The 15,901-nt window shown below is 36.5% G+C and overlaps 3 protein-coding genes across 5 annotated transcripts in view; 2 read left to right on the forward strand and 1 right to left on the reverse strand.

Annotated features, from left to right (window-relative positions):
• Positions 1 to 393: 393 nt before the first annotated feature.
• On the reverse strand, positions 394 to 3,171 carry LOC113498276 (tubulin alpha chain). The gene is made up of 3 exons (XM_026878231.1): positions 3,062 to 3,171; positions 1,719 to 1,941; positions 394 to 1,601 (listed from the first exon to the last, which is right to left on the reverse strand). The coding sequence occupies exons 1-3, from the start codon at positions 3,062 to 3,064 to the stop codon at positions 475 to 477; spliced, it is 1,353 nt and encodes a 450-aa protein (XP_026734032.1). The 5' UTR covers positions 3,065 to 3,171; the 3' UTR covers positions 394 to 474.
• Positions 3,172 to 10,669: 7,498 nt separating this feature from the next.
• On the forward strand, positions 10,670 to 11,706 carry LOC113497854. Its single transcript, XM_026877600.1, has 2 exons — positions 10,670 to 10,774; positions 11,019 to 11,706. Exons 1-2 carry the CDS (start codon positions 10,736 to 10,738, stop codon positions 11,520 to 11,522), a joined length of 543 nt encoding a protein of 180 aa, XP_026733401.1. The 5' UTR covers positions 10,670 to 10,735; the 3' UTR covers positions 11,523 to 11,706.
• Positions 11,707 to 12,607: 901 nt separating this feature from the next.
• LOC113497852 (proteoglycan 4) overlaps positions 12,608 to 15,901 on the forward strand; it is a 44,161-nt gene continuing 40,867 nt past the window's right edge. For all 3 annotated transcript variants that reach the window (XM_026877597.1, XM_026877598.1, XM_026877599.1), the window contains exon 1: positions 12,608 to 12,817. The gene's annotated coding sequence lies outside the window, so the exon portion shown is untranslated. The remainder of the gene's footprint in view (positions 12,818 to 15,901) is intronic.

Consider the following 15,901-nt stretch of genomic DNA (forward strand, 5'->3'; position numbering starts at 1 on the left):
TATTTTCTACTTATTATGATAGGTAGGCCATAGTACCTTCTTAAGTTCCTTCTTTAAATGGTGAGATTACGTAGAAATAAATATAATCTGCGATAAGGTACAATTGAGTCACTAGATAGAGATATTAGGTACTCGTTATCAAACGACCTCAGCTACTATCAGCGAACGATAAATTGCAGTTAACCTACAGTGCAATGTATGTGACCATGAGATCTTACGATATTACTGTACAGGTTAAGTGACGAGATTATTTCTTTGTAAAATTGATAACAATTGATTGATTGTATTTATTTGAAATGCTATTGAGTAGATTACTGTGTACTGAACTATGTTGGTGGATTATCTCATATTCGCTAAGTGAAAGGTTATATTCAATGAAATTAAACGACAGACTTTCAACATAATTGTTTCTTTTATTTCATGTCACCAGGGAATGTATTGGTGTGTGAGTGATCCGTGAACAAGTTCAGCAGATTAGTATTCCTCGGCTCCCTCGCCTTCTCCCTCGGCGGAGTCCATGCCGACCTCTTCGTAGTCCTTCTCGAGGGCGGCCAAGTCCTCACGAGCCTCGGAGAACTCTCCCTCCTCCATACCCTCACCGACGTACCAGTGCACGAAGGCACGCTTGGCGTACATAAGGTCGAACTTGTGGTCCAGGCGGGCCCAGGCCTCGGCGATGGCGGTGGTGTTGGACAACATGCACACGGCACGCTGCACCTTGGCGAGGTCGCCGCCGGGCACCACGGTCGGGGGCTGGTAGTTGATGCCCACCTTGAAACCGGTAGGACACCAGTCCACGAACTGGATGGTACGCTTGGTCTTGATGGTGGCGATGGCCGCGTTCACGTCCTTGGGCACGACGTCACCACGGTACAACATGCAGCAGGCCATGTACTTGCCGTGACGAGGGTCACACTTGACCATCTGGTTGGCGGGCTCGAAGCAAGCGTTGGTGATCTCAGCCACCGACAGCTGCTCGTGGTAAGCCTTCTCGGCAGAGATGACGGGCGCGTAGGTTACCAGAGGGAAGTGGATACGTGGGTAGGGCACCAAGTTGGTCTGGAACTCGGTAAGGTCGACGTTGAGGGCGCCGTCGAAACGCAGGGAGGCCGTGATGGAGGACACGATCTGCCCGATGAGACGGTTCAGGTTGGTGTAGGTGGGGCGTTCAATGTCGAGGTTGCGGCGGCAGATGTCGTAGATGGCCTCGTTGTCGACCATGAAGGCGCAGTCCGAGTGCTCCAGGGTGGTGTGGGTGGTGAGGATCGAGTTGTAGGGCTCGACCACCGCGGTGGACACCTGAGGCGCCGGGTAGATGGCGAACTCCAGCTTGGACTTCTTGCCGTAGTCCACGGAGAGTCGCTCCATGAGGAGGGAGGTGAAACCGGATCCGGTACCACCGCCGAACGAGTGGAAGATGAGGAAGCCCTGGAGGCCAGTGCACTGGTCGGCGAGCTTGCGGATGCGGTCCAGTACCAGATCTACGATCTCCTTGCCGATGGTGTAGTGACCACGGGCGTAGTTGTTGGCCGCATCTTCCTTACCAGTGATAAGTTGTTCTGGATGAAACAACTGTCTGTATGTGCCAGTGCGGACCTCATCTGTGGGCAAAGAAATGACATGGTTAGTTGAAGTCCCATCTTGATGTACAGATGTATTTGTCATATTTTTTTGGTGGAATATTTACTCAACTATTATTTTCATTTGAAGTTACTTACCAACTACAGTGGGTTCCAAATCGACGAACACAGCCCTGGGGACGTGTTTGCCAGCACCGGTCTCGCTGAAGAAGGTGTTGAAGGAGTCGTCGCCACCACCCACGGTCTTGTCTGTGGGCATCTGGCCGTCGGGTTGGATGCCATGCTCAAGGCAGTACAGCTCCCAGCAGGCGTTACCGATCTGGACTCCGGCTTGTCCAACGTGTACTGAGATGCACTCACGCTGTTGGCAAAGAGAGACGATGTTATTATGACGCATTTGATTTAAGTAATTTGTATCAAACTGGATTAACGGATTCGTGATAGGGACATAACAATCAAACTTAATACCCATAAGTAGGTGCACCTACTCTACTCGATAAAGGCCTAAAAATCTTCGAGGAATAACTTATTATCGAGATCAAAATGCAATACCTACCTAATAATCTTGTACATTCTTGGTAGCAAAAGCCGTTAGTATATACCGTAAGTAAAAAGCTTCACGCCATTTTGTAACGAGCAATTAGACGCGGCCGTGTAAAATAAAAAGTTCGTTTTCTCATCGCAATACGGACAGTTGAAGAGAAAGGCGAAAGCCTGTACTTAGTGCCGTTGTGAATTGAATGGGTGAAAGCTGTTGGCAAGTACAACAAGAGATATCGATTCAACACCCCACCCCTAGGAATGAGGTCACAGAAAATCGATTCTTACCCCTAATGAAGTAGGTATCTAGAAAATTTTGTTATTCAAATAACATGCGAGTAGTTAGAATAATATTTAGACAAGGGAGGCTCTTATTCATTAAGTCGATGAATAATAAATAAATAACAAGGCTGAATAAACAAGATATTTCTCATAGCATGTGATACGGCCGCTAATCCAATGAGGTCATCGACACGTCATCCGCGGCGCCGATCATTATTCACAGAAAATTCACCGATGAACAGGAAAAATACCAACTTATAATCACGAAAATAGGTTAATGTCGAATATATGTAAAAGAATACGAAATCAAAACTAATCTAGAGTGTTGAAAAAGCGAGTGCACCGGCTAAATATCCTTGGGTGCGGTCACACGTAACTCATTAACGTTAACAAAAGCACATCTTGGGTTAAATAATTAGCACTTAACCGGACTAATATCAGTTTTGAAACTGACATTTACTAATTATTCAAATAAAGAAGCTAACTTTAATCAATCATCCACTTGAAGCAAAGTATAGAACTCCACCGGTTCGCTTGGCGACAAAATGGTGGCGTGTCCAACCGGTACTTTGTTCGTAGCGAAACACGTGGGATTAATACTAAAGATCACTAAATCTCTGAAATCCAGATGATTAATAGAATAACAGAAAAGTACTCACCATTTTGATTGAGTTTTGTTGAACTTATGTAGAAAATAAATTAGTTAAATATTCAGTCGTCGTTCAGCGCGACCGGTTAAGAGGCTTGCCAAACGAATGTGATCGACGAAAAAGCCGTTAGCATCGCTTTTATACTACCGGCGCTGCGGGGGAACGACGCTACGAACTCGCGCTCTCATTGGTGGATTCCACTGCCGCATGGGCGGACCAGCCAATAAGGTCAAAGCTGCATTATATCACCATTGCGGGAATATGTGGGCTGGTGAATCATTGAAGTTAAAACGATTTTGGGACCGTGTGTTAAGTAATGTCGATATCGATACTTTCAAATGAAAACATTTACTCAGAATCCATGATTTCAGTCAATTTGTTACTAGTAGTATTATCTTTATCAAACAGAAGATAAAAAATAATAAAAATACATATTAAAAAGATTTTCATATTAAATTGTGCAATAAAAAAACTAGAATTTATATAATTGTGATTGTTTCTCAATGAGACAGTCAATAGATTACGCACAAACATTCTACATGAACTATATCCTCTTAATAGATGATCTCTTTTATTTCAGCGTCAGATGGGTTTGGTAAAACACATCAAAATATATATATTTAGGCATCATTTTACCAACTTCTTATTGTATTTTCTATGAAAGGGAAATAACTAAGTATTGGGCTATCTTCTGTCGGGCGTCTGTCGGAAAGAGGGTAAATATATTGACCATATTGAGAGGTATCTTCTCATGTTTTTATTCACTCACTTTTCTTGCTCATTTGTTCATTCGTTCCGGTGGGATTTTTTTTTACTCAATTTTGATATAGCGATGAGCTAGCAGGCAAAAATTTTCAGGGTACCTTCAAACCTGCAATTTTCAACTATAAAAGCGGCTCATCCGACTTTAATAATATCTGAATTGAGTGACGGTTAAAACCGTGGGATTTTATATTTTTTAAATCTATTTAATGTTTTGTTTATTGAATATTCTTGAGAAGAATCTAAAAAAAAGAGGGTGTAAACCTAGGAAAAAAGTAGTTAAAATTGAAAATATACGACTTTGAAATATAGATTTCAAATGTAGTAAAACTTGTTGACCCATAGATAGTGCCACAAACGTAGGCTTAGAACTGGCTTTAGAATTGAATAGTTCATTCTCAAAATTATTGATTCTCACAATTCAGCAAAATGTAATTTTTTATCAACACAAAATTACCAATAATGTCAACTAATATTAGTTTATCGAAAGTGACCGTAGTTGAGCTACACCACTAAAACGAACGTTATTTTCATTTTGCAGATGTGTTCACCCGGCGACACGCACACATTGACAACTGTTGCTCTTGTGTGGAGAACTGTCTGGGGTGTTTTTACTAAGATTTACAAGATAAAACGTCAAAGTTTTTTAGACAATACAATTTTTTGGCTAAACCTAATATTTGTTAGTAAATAGTCCTAGTTAAATGTCAATAATATCGCTATTTTGACGTAAGAATCTGTCGGACGGATTTCCTACTCACACATGCTCAGTTCAGTTTCATGTCCATATACGGACGTCTCGTTGTGGCATCACCGCATCTAGCGGTGTAGAGGTATTCAAACTTTTTTTTGTTGCTAGTTGCTACAGGCACTTGCGATCAATACTTCTTCCTTCCGACCGACCTAACTCAATTTTCTACGGTTTAGGTTATGTTAGTAACTTGGTTTAGGGTTTTTACTCTAATTCCAATGTATTGCATCTATTTATATGGGTATGACAAGGTCCCAAGGCTAAATTTAATCCCTTTGAGGATCCTGTGTATTAATAAATTATGGTTCAATACGAAAACAAATAATACCTATCATAAATTCCAAGTATTTAATATGTTTTGACCTACATAACAAAATTAGTTACTAATTTATTATTATTTTACCGCGAAACTTGAGCCCAAGGGCAAAGGGTTTACTATCATGATCACAGAAGCCTGCGAACGTCCCAGGAGACTTCTGCGCTTCTGGAGGGAGTTGGGATGGCTGGACTGACAGCCTCCCAAAGCCACCTGACGCACAATGGGCCGACTTAGAGCCTACGTGCGGAAAAAGGAGCCCATCACCAAGTACCAAAAGGGTTTACTATGTTTAATAAAATCGTTATTTTAAATAGTTCATGAGCTAAGTAAAATAATAAATAGTATGTGATGGCTCAGTAATTCTTACAATATTCTGTGACATCATCGATATTGCTAAACGGCAACCTAGGAAAAAATAAATCCTATTTAAGGGTTAATATTATACCTATTGAAAGATGTAAGTTTTAGTTACAATCCAAAGTATTTACCCATCAATGGAGTATAGGTGGTGTACGTATTCTGCTTGTAATTTTTAAGAAAATATGCATTAATTGATTCGTTTTCTTTAACTAGGTACCAAGTTTTTAGTAAATGCGACTTATTTTGCCGCAGTAATAAAATTGGCATGTTGCCATGTCGTGACGGGGTTGTACAAATGTTTAAAGGGTGCGGTGCTGTATGGTGACGAGTGACATCATTACTGGAAAACATGCAAGGTCCTAATCAATCTACCGTGGTAGAATATTTTCCTTCTAGTGTAAATTTAACTACATATAGATACCTTACTTGCTAGCTGTTGTCCGCGACTCCGTTCGCTTCAGTTTACAGGGCGCGGTAAAACGAGGTGAATAGAGTTTCAAGGGGTGAATAGAGAATAGTGTTTTTAGGTTACATAAATATTTTCTTACATTAAAATGCTTAGACACAGTTACTTTACGAAATACTTGTGAGTTTGCGTATAATCTTTATGTTTTGTCTAGTTAAACGTCCAAATTTTAATAAAAACTGTTTCTATCCACCCCAAAAAACCCTCTAATCAACCCGTTTTACGGTAGCGGGGTACCTACCCAAAAACAGCTTTTACAGATTATATAATAGTAGCTACCTCTGTGTGCACATATTTCATTAGGTATTTTATTTAAACAATATTTAAGTTTTATTAAATTTCAAAATAGTAGTCTGGCAGTCGAAGTAGGCCATTCCAAAAAATGCCTCATATAAACTTTGACCGCCCATTTACCCCTCTTACAGGTTTTTTGAGAATTTTCAATATTAAATATCTATGCATTTATTCTTTTATAACTTGTCAGTTGTCAGTAGGGTCAGAATTGTTGTTATTTGGGTAAGAACAAAGAAGATAAGATAGGTGCCTGCCTAGCCTACTGTAAGTGATATGAGAGTTAAAAAATATATTTAAGGTACCTAGGTAGATTTTACTTAGAACCTACCTAATATTTTTGGCCCTCATGCCTTTTACAACACATATTATTAACATCTTGAATAGGTAACTTTCAAAACTACAAATAAATACTTTAGTAGGTACATGAACTTAATTATGACATAATAACAACACATTTTACAGTCAATTTAACGACGCTTTACTTTCGCGAATCTTAAGGTCGCGATCTTGACCTCTCTTTTTTTCGCAAGCAAGTAGATATCAGCCTATCCCTTTGCTTCATTATTTATGGGAAACGTTATTATTGCGTTAACTATGGGAATATTATTGGGATTTCCCAGTACAGCCTACAGGCTAGTCCTCGGGGCAGCGCTGCGCGACCCGATCAATACTACGGAGGACCTAAATGTACGAGGTAACAACCTAGTTGTAGTTTAGTTTATGCTGTTTTTTCAGCTTTATTCTAGCAATTAAGTATTCAGATAACACTTACTTTAATTGGGTTTATTTTCAGATGATATATTATTGACATTCAAAGCAGTAAGCATAAGCACCTTTATTCAAGTTGGGAAAAAAAAATAACACTTAAGGGAATTTAATAACTGGAACCCTATTACTGAGGAACAATAAGGGAACTTCCATTAAGATTGTTCAAATTAAAATTAAAACAATGGTTGTCACATTTTTTTTTATATTTAGGATTTTTTAGAAAATAAAGTAGGCAATAAAACAAATATATTTATGTAAATTTAAATTAAACATGTACACCTTAATATAGTATAATTTTGTAATTATCTTCCTGCCCGACTATGATTTAATTATTGTATGCCTAAATAGGCTGATTGCAGTACTGTATTATTATTATTTAACACCTGTAAACCTACTCAATCAACACAATAAAGATACTTTGACTTTGAGGCACCGTTGATCATGACCCGTAATAGACAGTTGAAATTTTATTTTATATACACGGTGATTTTTTAGTCGTCTTACAAAAGTAGCCCAGTTCATGTATCCGACATAAAATACCCCTAGGCGCGATTATTATTTTTTATAACCAACCAGTTAATAAGTACGAAGAAAAATTAAACAAGAGAAACCTGAAATATACTCTTAAAAATGATAAAAACGCCGCCGCCCGCGCCCCTCACCATTGTTACAAGGCTCGGACGCGCTCGCAACAGAGCTGTGTTTCTAAAAAACTACGAATTGCATCATAATATTGAATAAAAATTGAATTTTAAATTTATTCAAATCTCATAAATACCTATTTTTTTTATCATGAACGTGTTCTAGTCATTGGATACATGAACTGGGCTGCTTTTGTAAGACGACTAAAAAATCAAGGTGTATATGAAACTTATACCTGGAGTATATCCCTTTTCCCTCTCGGAATCAAAGTAAACAAAATCGGGTTTTAGCAACGGTTGTTACTATAGAAATCTAAATAATAAGCTCATGTGCCAACATTCATACCCTCTGAAACGGATGTCTGATCCTCATTGATAAAACGCTTATCCTCTAGATTTTTATTTAATTCTTTAAGCTTTAAAATAGTTTTTTTGTAGCGCCTGGCTTTGCATTGTAAACGTTTTATTTTCAAACGCTGTTCCTTTATTACACGTTTCTGTTGATCAACTTCAGCACGTAGTTTTCTTTCCCTCGGTGTGCCTGTCACGGTTTTTTCATATTCAGCCATGCTTATTTTCTGTTTGTCTGTTAACTAAAAAATATTATTATCACTTAGGTATGAATATATACACACATATTTTAGTCTATTTTTAAGTAAATAATAATGAATTATGAAATTTAAAATTTCTTAGAATTTTAATTTTAATTATTTATTGTGAAACTTATTAAATCATTTTACAATATAAGGATAAGGAATGACAGTTAAACTTACAATTGCTTGCAAAATGGTACATTTTTGAAAACAACTGGGCGAACTACATATTGATGACGATACTGGGGAACCCGGTTCTGACTTAATCTCAGCATCATCATCATTATTTGTGACCTGCAAGGCAAATATTTGTTTAGTTTTATATGTATAACTAGCTGTTGCCCGCGACTTCGTCCACGTGGTTAGAAGATATAAGTTCTGCTTTATATCTGTCCTGTTTTTTTCCACATTTTCCATTGTATCTTCGCTCCTATTAGTCGCAGCGTGATGGTATATAGCCTAAAATCTTAATGAATGGTCTAATCAATCCAAAAATATTTTGACAATTTGAACCAGTAGTCCCTGAGATTTGCGCGTTCAAACAAACAAACAAACTGTTCAGCTTTATATATTAGTATACGTAGATATACGAGCGAGTATTTCAAACTTTCAATATTGTTAAGGAAATGAACTAACCTCAGTTATCAGTTTCCAAGTATTAACTGTAGGTACTGCATTTTTTAAAAGAGTGCGTCGTTTCGTTGAGTTATTATAATCCCTCTCTGTAAAATGCAACGAACAAATCCGACTGTTACTTGTAGGGAACCAATTTCTTTTACCCGTGGCAGATATCCACTGGTCTTTTGTAATTGCATCCTGCGGGAATCTGAAATAAAAATATATGCACATAAACAAACTACTATTTACGATTGTTTCTTTTAGATTGCAATGTGCATTTTTCGAATTTATCCACACGGCCACATCACTAGCTGCGACAGTTTTGTGCGGCCGTACCACTAGTACCACTACAATCACTGATCGAATAGAAAATATTATTTTTTGTTATACACTTCTTTTTTTAATACCATGCACTTCCGTTATTCTCAAACTACAAAGGCAATGATTAGTAAAACATGCAATTTTTGTAAGTTTTTGCGATATTCATTATCGTTTACAATTAAGGTTATGTTTTAAAATTTACTTTTACAATAACATCAATAGTACTACAATAATTTACTTACCGATGAAATGTTATCCCTTTATTAATGTAATTAGACGTTGCAGATGAATTTCCACACTGAGAAATGCTGCAGAACACCATTTTTGGTCGTACTTGCTGTGACAACGTTCCGCGAGCGACTGAGCGTAAGTACGCACGCTGGTGTCGTTCGAGACACTAGTGTGGCGACAAGGTCATGCGCAGTCACGCGGCGCGGCGGCGTTAGCACTTCTATCACCTTATTATTTAGATTTCTATGGTTGTTACGGACAGTTGGTGATAAAGATCCGTCGATTTTGTTAGCAAAATTTGCCTTTCTATGTCCTATTTAGTACGGAACTCATAGGGACATGCCTTCGGAAGCCTCCTTCCGAACTTCTAATCAAAATCCAGCCCTCCAGGATGAAAGGCGTGCCGATGAAACAATCATACACTGACGCATGCAATCCTCACTTACCTACTGTCCCCATGACCCATGCCCGCAGCCCATGCCATTACCACTGAGTATAAAATAGTGCTGGCATGTAACAGGAGTTGCAAATCCTAACCCACATTTTCAACGCACATCATTTGAGAACACAATTCCGTTGTGTTCAGAATTTACCTACGTCACATATCAAGTATCAGGATTGCACAACAACCTTCTGAGTCCCGACGATCCCTTGGTTCTGGTTCAGGCAGAGGCCCGGGGACATTTTATTCGGCGAGAGTCCAACATGTCCCAGCCTAGTGGGTTGAAGTTATAAGCGAATAATTCACCCCTGGAAAAGGGTTGTAAAACAAAGTAAATTAAACAAACAAATAATTTAGGTATTTATTTACAATAGTTTCACCTAAATTTAGTGTTTTTTAATTTTTTTACCGTCTCTCCAGTACCAATTATAAAATTTTATGTGGCAAACATTCGAAATCGAAGAAACAATATTTTTATAGTGGGTTTATAGAGTTGGAAAACATCGACATGGTGCAGTAAGCCTAATAGTTTTTAGTATCAAAAATACTTTATTTGCTAGAGTTTATATCCTCAACCCTTCAAAATTATACAAAAATGTGGTTTCAGTTTCTTGATGTACCTAGCTCGTGAATTTTTGTGGCAGGACTTTGAGGCTTCCATAAAAAGAAGATTACTTGTTATTAAAGGCTTAGAAACTGACAAACATTTTAATGTCATTAAAGCGCGCAGAGTTTATTTGAAATACGTAGTACCTAAATGCAAAGGGACACTGTTGCCTTTGTAAACATTTGAACTAACCGATTGATAAATTTTTGATTACTTGAAAGAAGGCGTACTTAGTAACCAATATGAGAACTGTCCCGCATATCACCATAGGGCGATATGGCGACATCAACTATACGAATACAATCGTTGTCGATCGCACGCAAATAGCGACGCGCGCACAGATGAGTTGAAGCGTAAACATCGTTTGCCTGTGTAACTCATCTGTGCACGCGGTGTTGTGTGTGCCTTGTAAGCACACAGCTTTCATTTGTGTGACAGTGACGCATCGGTCGTCGTCCGAGCAACACGCGGGCTTATCGCCTTTTGGCACGGGTACAGTCGTCACTAAAAATGTCTAGTCCTTCGCGGAGGAAATGTATAAGAAGTCAGGTACTTTTTTATTATTGATTTCATAATTTCTAAAGTTAAAATATGTTTCAAAAGATGAAATATATCACTAAATCCGGTCTTGAAATCTCATAAAAACTTTTGACGCACAATATTTACGGCGAGGACATCTATCATTATAAATCTATTGAATTTAAAATAAAAAATACGGCCAGTTCAAATTGAGCCTATGAGTATGGAGCTTTTTTTTCATACATATATTTAAAAACGTATTACATTGTTTCAGACCCGTGAAACGATTGCCAAAGTTTACGACTTTTTGAAAAGAGATGCGTCAGATATACTACAACTAGCAAGTGATCCAGTTTGCAAGAGCAGTCCAGTTTTACTAGAAAAATTGAGGGATCATTTAAATAGCGCGCGAAAAAGAACAGCCGTGGCAGTGGGGGTCTCAGAAAGAACAGTGACTAACATACTGGCTGAAGAGAAAGAAACAAAATTTAAATGTCCGTATGAGAATCGAAAGAAACGTGCGAAGAAGTTGGAATTGGACCAATTTAACGTTGATGTCATACGTTCAACTATTGAGAATTACCAGTCAGAACATCAAGAGTTACCTACTTTACTAGAGTTGAAAAAAATATTTCAAGAAAAACTTAATTATTGTGGCAGTATCACGACTCTACGTACTGCTTTGTTACAGTTGGGATATTCATGGCGGAAAACTGGAGGGAAAAAACCTGGAATAGTGAAGAATGAAATTAATAAATTAACACTCAAGACAAATTGATTATGGAATATGGAACTACTTGTAGACGTGTAAAAAACTGTAGTAAAGTATATTACAGTCATTTATATTGACCTAGAAATAGAGTTCATATTAACTTTGGCGATAACATTTCTTCTGATTATTCTAGTACCTAGTGATACTGAATAAGGCATATGTAAATAATAAACGCATACTTGTTACTTTATTTGCCTGCATTACATGTTTTTCCCCTCTTATATTAAGTTCTTGACGATTTCCATGCGTGCGCCAAAATAAATAATTTGTGTTTGAATTTTGAACACGGCTGTACCTCTCGCTACGCACACAACATCGCTGCATTTTTACATGAGCTCCACAACATGGCGTCGCGCGCAGAGATGTCTTGAACTATACACATAGTAATCTGTAAATATGTTGTATGACACTGCTCAGTAAAATAAAATAAATGATTAAATTTCTATAAAAATAATAACATTTAATATATTTTTGTTTAATAATATAAAAAGTCCGTCATAAAACTACATTCAGCGCCATCTAGATTTTCTTGTAGTAACTAAAATGTCCGTCTGCAAGCAAATAAAGGCGTCTCCCAGATGACGCATCGGTGAATGCTTTGCGCCATGAAGCAACGCCATCTATTGTTACGTTTATAAAACACCGAAGTGTTTTATTTACATTGTAGTGTTTATTGTTTTTATAATATTTATTCTGGTCCTGATAACTTCTTAACCTTGAATGCGTTCTTCTTTCCCAAGGCCATGATGCAAATAATCTTGTATTTTCGCAAATAGCTTCTTCAGTACTGGTAAAATAAGTTTGGTACTTTTGTTTCTTATTTGTAATAATTGGACTTTTCTCATAATAGGCTGTTTATAAGCATTTGAAGATCTACATATTTGTATTGGTAGATAACTTATAACAAAATAAACATTTCTAACTAGCTCGATCTAATAATGCATTATAAGAACTATCCAATTAGAAACTATTCTTGCTAGATTTTCTCAATTTTCTCCACCCACGCTATCGATATGAAGTCAGCATTATTAACAAATGGCCGACTTCACTCCTGTCATGATATTTCCGTTTAACTTTTCCCGCGTCAAGACAAGTGCGCGCGCAACTTCATTCCGCGCGCGATCGTAAACTCGCGCAGGTTGTAACGAACTGCCGAAAAAATACGAATGTAATTAATCGTAATAAATAAATAAATAAATAATAATTAATCGTCATTATTGTGCTAATAATGTTATAAAAACTGTGAATAAAAGTGTAGTGTTGTGACAGTGAATTAATATTTATTTTTTTAATACATACGGGTGAGTGTATTTTACATTAATTTAAAAAAAAACTATTTTTTTTAAGACAGCAAAGTTGCACGATTTTTTCTTATCGATAACTAGTGAAGCCATTTATGGCCGAGAAATAGCCGTTATCTGTGCATATATGGCGTAAGGTAGGTCCTACGCTGTTAGTACTAAGTAGGATCTAGCTTGCTCTCGGCTAACTTTCAAATGTTGGTACAATATTGTTAGTTTCATTGATACTAGATAAACTTTCCACTGAACAGTATTTACCCTTTAGTTAAGCAAGATTATGTTGTCCGAACTAAAATTATAAATTCTACGTTTTCTAATCCAGTTCTCAATTTAATTTATTAGTATTAGTAGCGACGCCAAAACTTGTTGATTTCTAAATAAAATATTATCTACAATAAGTAAGTATGCTAATTTATCATACTATTATTAAAACGAGTTTTAATGAAATTGATACAGCTGTTCCGACATTTTCGAGTGACAAACATTCGAAGACCGAAACAATATTCTTATGCAATAATATATTATTATTCTTGTACAAAATATCAATTTGTGACTACGTCATTATACTAACAACTGTTTATTCTATTTATTTTACAAGTTTTTTCGTTTGACGACTCACCCAATAGCTCAGTGGCTCCGTTGGCTCTTAAAACGGCAGGTAGCATGTTCAAGTACGGCGTTGTGACACCTAACATTTTTTTAATTTTTATCAATCTTTTTTTATTACAATTACAAGACTTTAAATCTTTACTATGAAGACACAATCATTGTTATCCTATTCAGCCAGCTGTAATTGCTTTATAGTCCTTTGTTCACAAATTAAATAAGTAGATCGAATGCAATTCAGGTCGAGCTAAACTAGATGACACAAAGAAGTAGCTAAATGAATGAAGATTATATTTTACAAGCTGTTGCCCGCTCGTTCCAAATGAAAATGGTACCACGGGAACATTATGATCGGGATGAAAACTATCTGTGCATCAAGTTTCGTCTAAGTCCGTCAGTGGCTTTTGCGTATCCAAATATTAGTAGGAAGTTGGATACACGCGCTCAATAATAAAATCCAGCCTGCTATGATAATTTTTAATTTTGGTATGTCGCTGTCAAATTGTATCATTTGCAAAGTTAAAATAACTTTTGAGAGTCCACTGCTGCCCCTATAGTCAAGTGAGATTTCTCCAATCTATATCTATACTAATATATAAAGCTGGAGAGTTTGTTTGTTTGAACGCGCTAATCTCAGGATAACAGGAACTACCGGTTCAAATTGAAATGGTTTTGTGTTGAATAGACCATTCATCGAGGAAGGTTTTAACTAATAGGAGCGAAGATACAATGGAAAACGTCAAATAAATCTAAACCAGTATGGAAATGACATTTAGATAAGTCACGTGACTTTGAGCTGTCATCTCCTTTCATTCGAGTGTTAACAATTTTATTGTAATAGTAGTCTACTACATTCACAATTCATACATAATTAGTAAGTTTCCTCATTCTAAAGAGAAAACTGTTTTCCCTAAAAGCATAACAGGATGGTCAGTGTAAAATCCATTCACTCACCGATGACGTACCTTTTCCAGCTTCACAAGAATTGGTAATTGTAGAGAATAAAAACATTATTATTTAACGATAGTATTGCCAGTTGTCACGTGTGTAGCCTTATCGACAAGTTTAGAGGTCATGTTACAGGTGTTGCTTTATTGTAAAGAAGTAATAAAAGGTTAAATACATGCTTACGTTATTTAAAACGTTAACAAAGACACGAGTTTAAGATTTGAAATTTGAAAAATAGCGTTTCTTTTTTTGCATACAGTGAATGTATTGCAACACTGCTGCAGTTGCGCGAAAAACAGTGGTAAAAAATAAAACATTTTTTTTTTAATTATTTACAATACGATAACCTAAAAAGAGAAAAATATTATTTGAATAAAAGTCCATAGAGATCGTTACTTTTGGCGCGAACTCGTAAAAGGTATTGACTTATGTAGAATATGCATTTAACCTCAAAATCGGAACCTACTTCGATGGTTACTATAACTTCGCCCCCGCGAGCCAGCTGTAAAAGAATGTGGGCAGATCCTGTGTAAGGCCATATTTATTTACACCTACGACATGTTTGGTCATATATCATAGATAATCTCAAATGGAAATATGGCTATCAAATCTTCGTTGTGGGTTGTGTAGACAAGCTTAAAAAAACAATGAGTAAAAAAAGAAAAACATTTCTGACTAAGTATAAAATAAAAACACTTTTTAAAGACAGGGAATTATATTTGTTTTCCATAAGCTTTGTGTAAATATTAAGTATAAGTAATAATTCTAAAATAATCGAAAAATTTGACGTCATTTTCATTCAGAAATAATCGAGCGTCGTATTTCTCAATAATAATGGCCTCGAATAAGCGTAATTTATGAGTATTTAATTACTCATTAGCCAGGTATGGTCATCAATGACCACGATTGTCCCGTCAATTAAATGTTTAAACATATTTAACTCGAACTTTATGATTCGCCTGCGTTTGATCACGTAAACAAAAGACATAAATAATTTAATGAAATGCTTTATTACAGACAGATTTATTTTACTATAGCAATTATAATAACTCCTATATAATTTATTGTATTAACAACAAGAGCGACCGTTTTGATTGTTAATGAATTATTATTTGGTCACACCTATTCTGTAGTCGGTAGAAATGGAAAGAAAATATTCTTTTAGCGATTAAATAAAGTTGAAATATGAATGTTCTAAGAATTTAAGACTTATTATGACACTAATAACTAACTAATAAACAAAAACATGCGAACGTTATTCTTTTGTTTCCCTAAAATATGTTTGTTTAAAATGTCAGCGATTTAAATTGAGTCACTCAATCATTAATTCGAAATTAAAAAATAAACCACAAACAATAACAATTAATAACTGATCATAAATTCCAGGATCCGAAGAGCCTTGTTCTCGTTTACACAATCTCGAATTGCTCACTGGCTATTTTGGTAAATTACAAAATGCGAGTGAGAACGTATTGGGAACCGCAAGGAGTGCGTCAGATCATGGAGGTTTTGTTTATGTTTTCTGCTTTT

Source organism: Trichoplusia ni, chromosome 10 (assembly GCF_003590095.1).
Source record: "Trichoplusia ni isolate ovarian cell line Hi5 chromosome 10, tn1, whole genome shotgun sequence".
Lineage (NCBI taxonomy): Eukaryota > Metazoa > Arthropoda > Insecta > Lepidoptera > Noctuidae > Trichoplusia > Trichoplusia ni.

Excerpts from the sequence above, each read along its gene's own strand:
- LOC113498276 (XM_026878231.1), bottom strand. Across the intron at positions 1,602-1,718 it reads TTTGGAACCCACTGTAGTTG|ATGAGGTCCGCACTGGCACA; the intron begins GTAAGTAACTTC and ends CTTTGCCCACAG.
- LOC113497854 (XM_026877600.1), top strand. The coding sequence starts at position 10,736 with ATGTCTAGTCCTTCGCGGAGGAAATGTATAAGAAGTCAG. Across the intron at positions 10,775-11,018 it reads GGAAATGTATAAGAAGTCAG|ACCCGTGAAACGATTGCCAA; the intron begins GTACTTTTTTAT and ends ACATTGTTTCAG.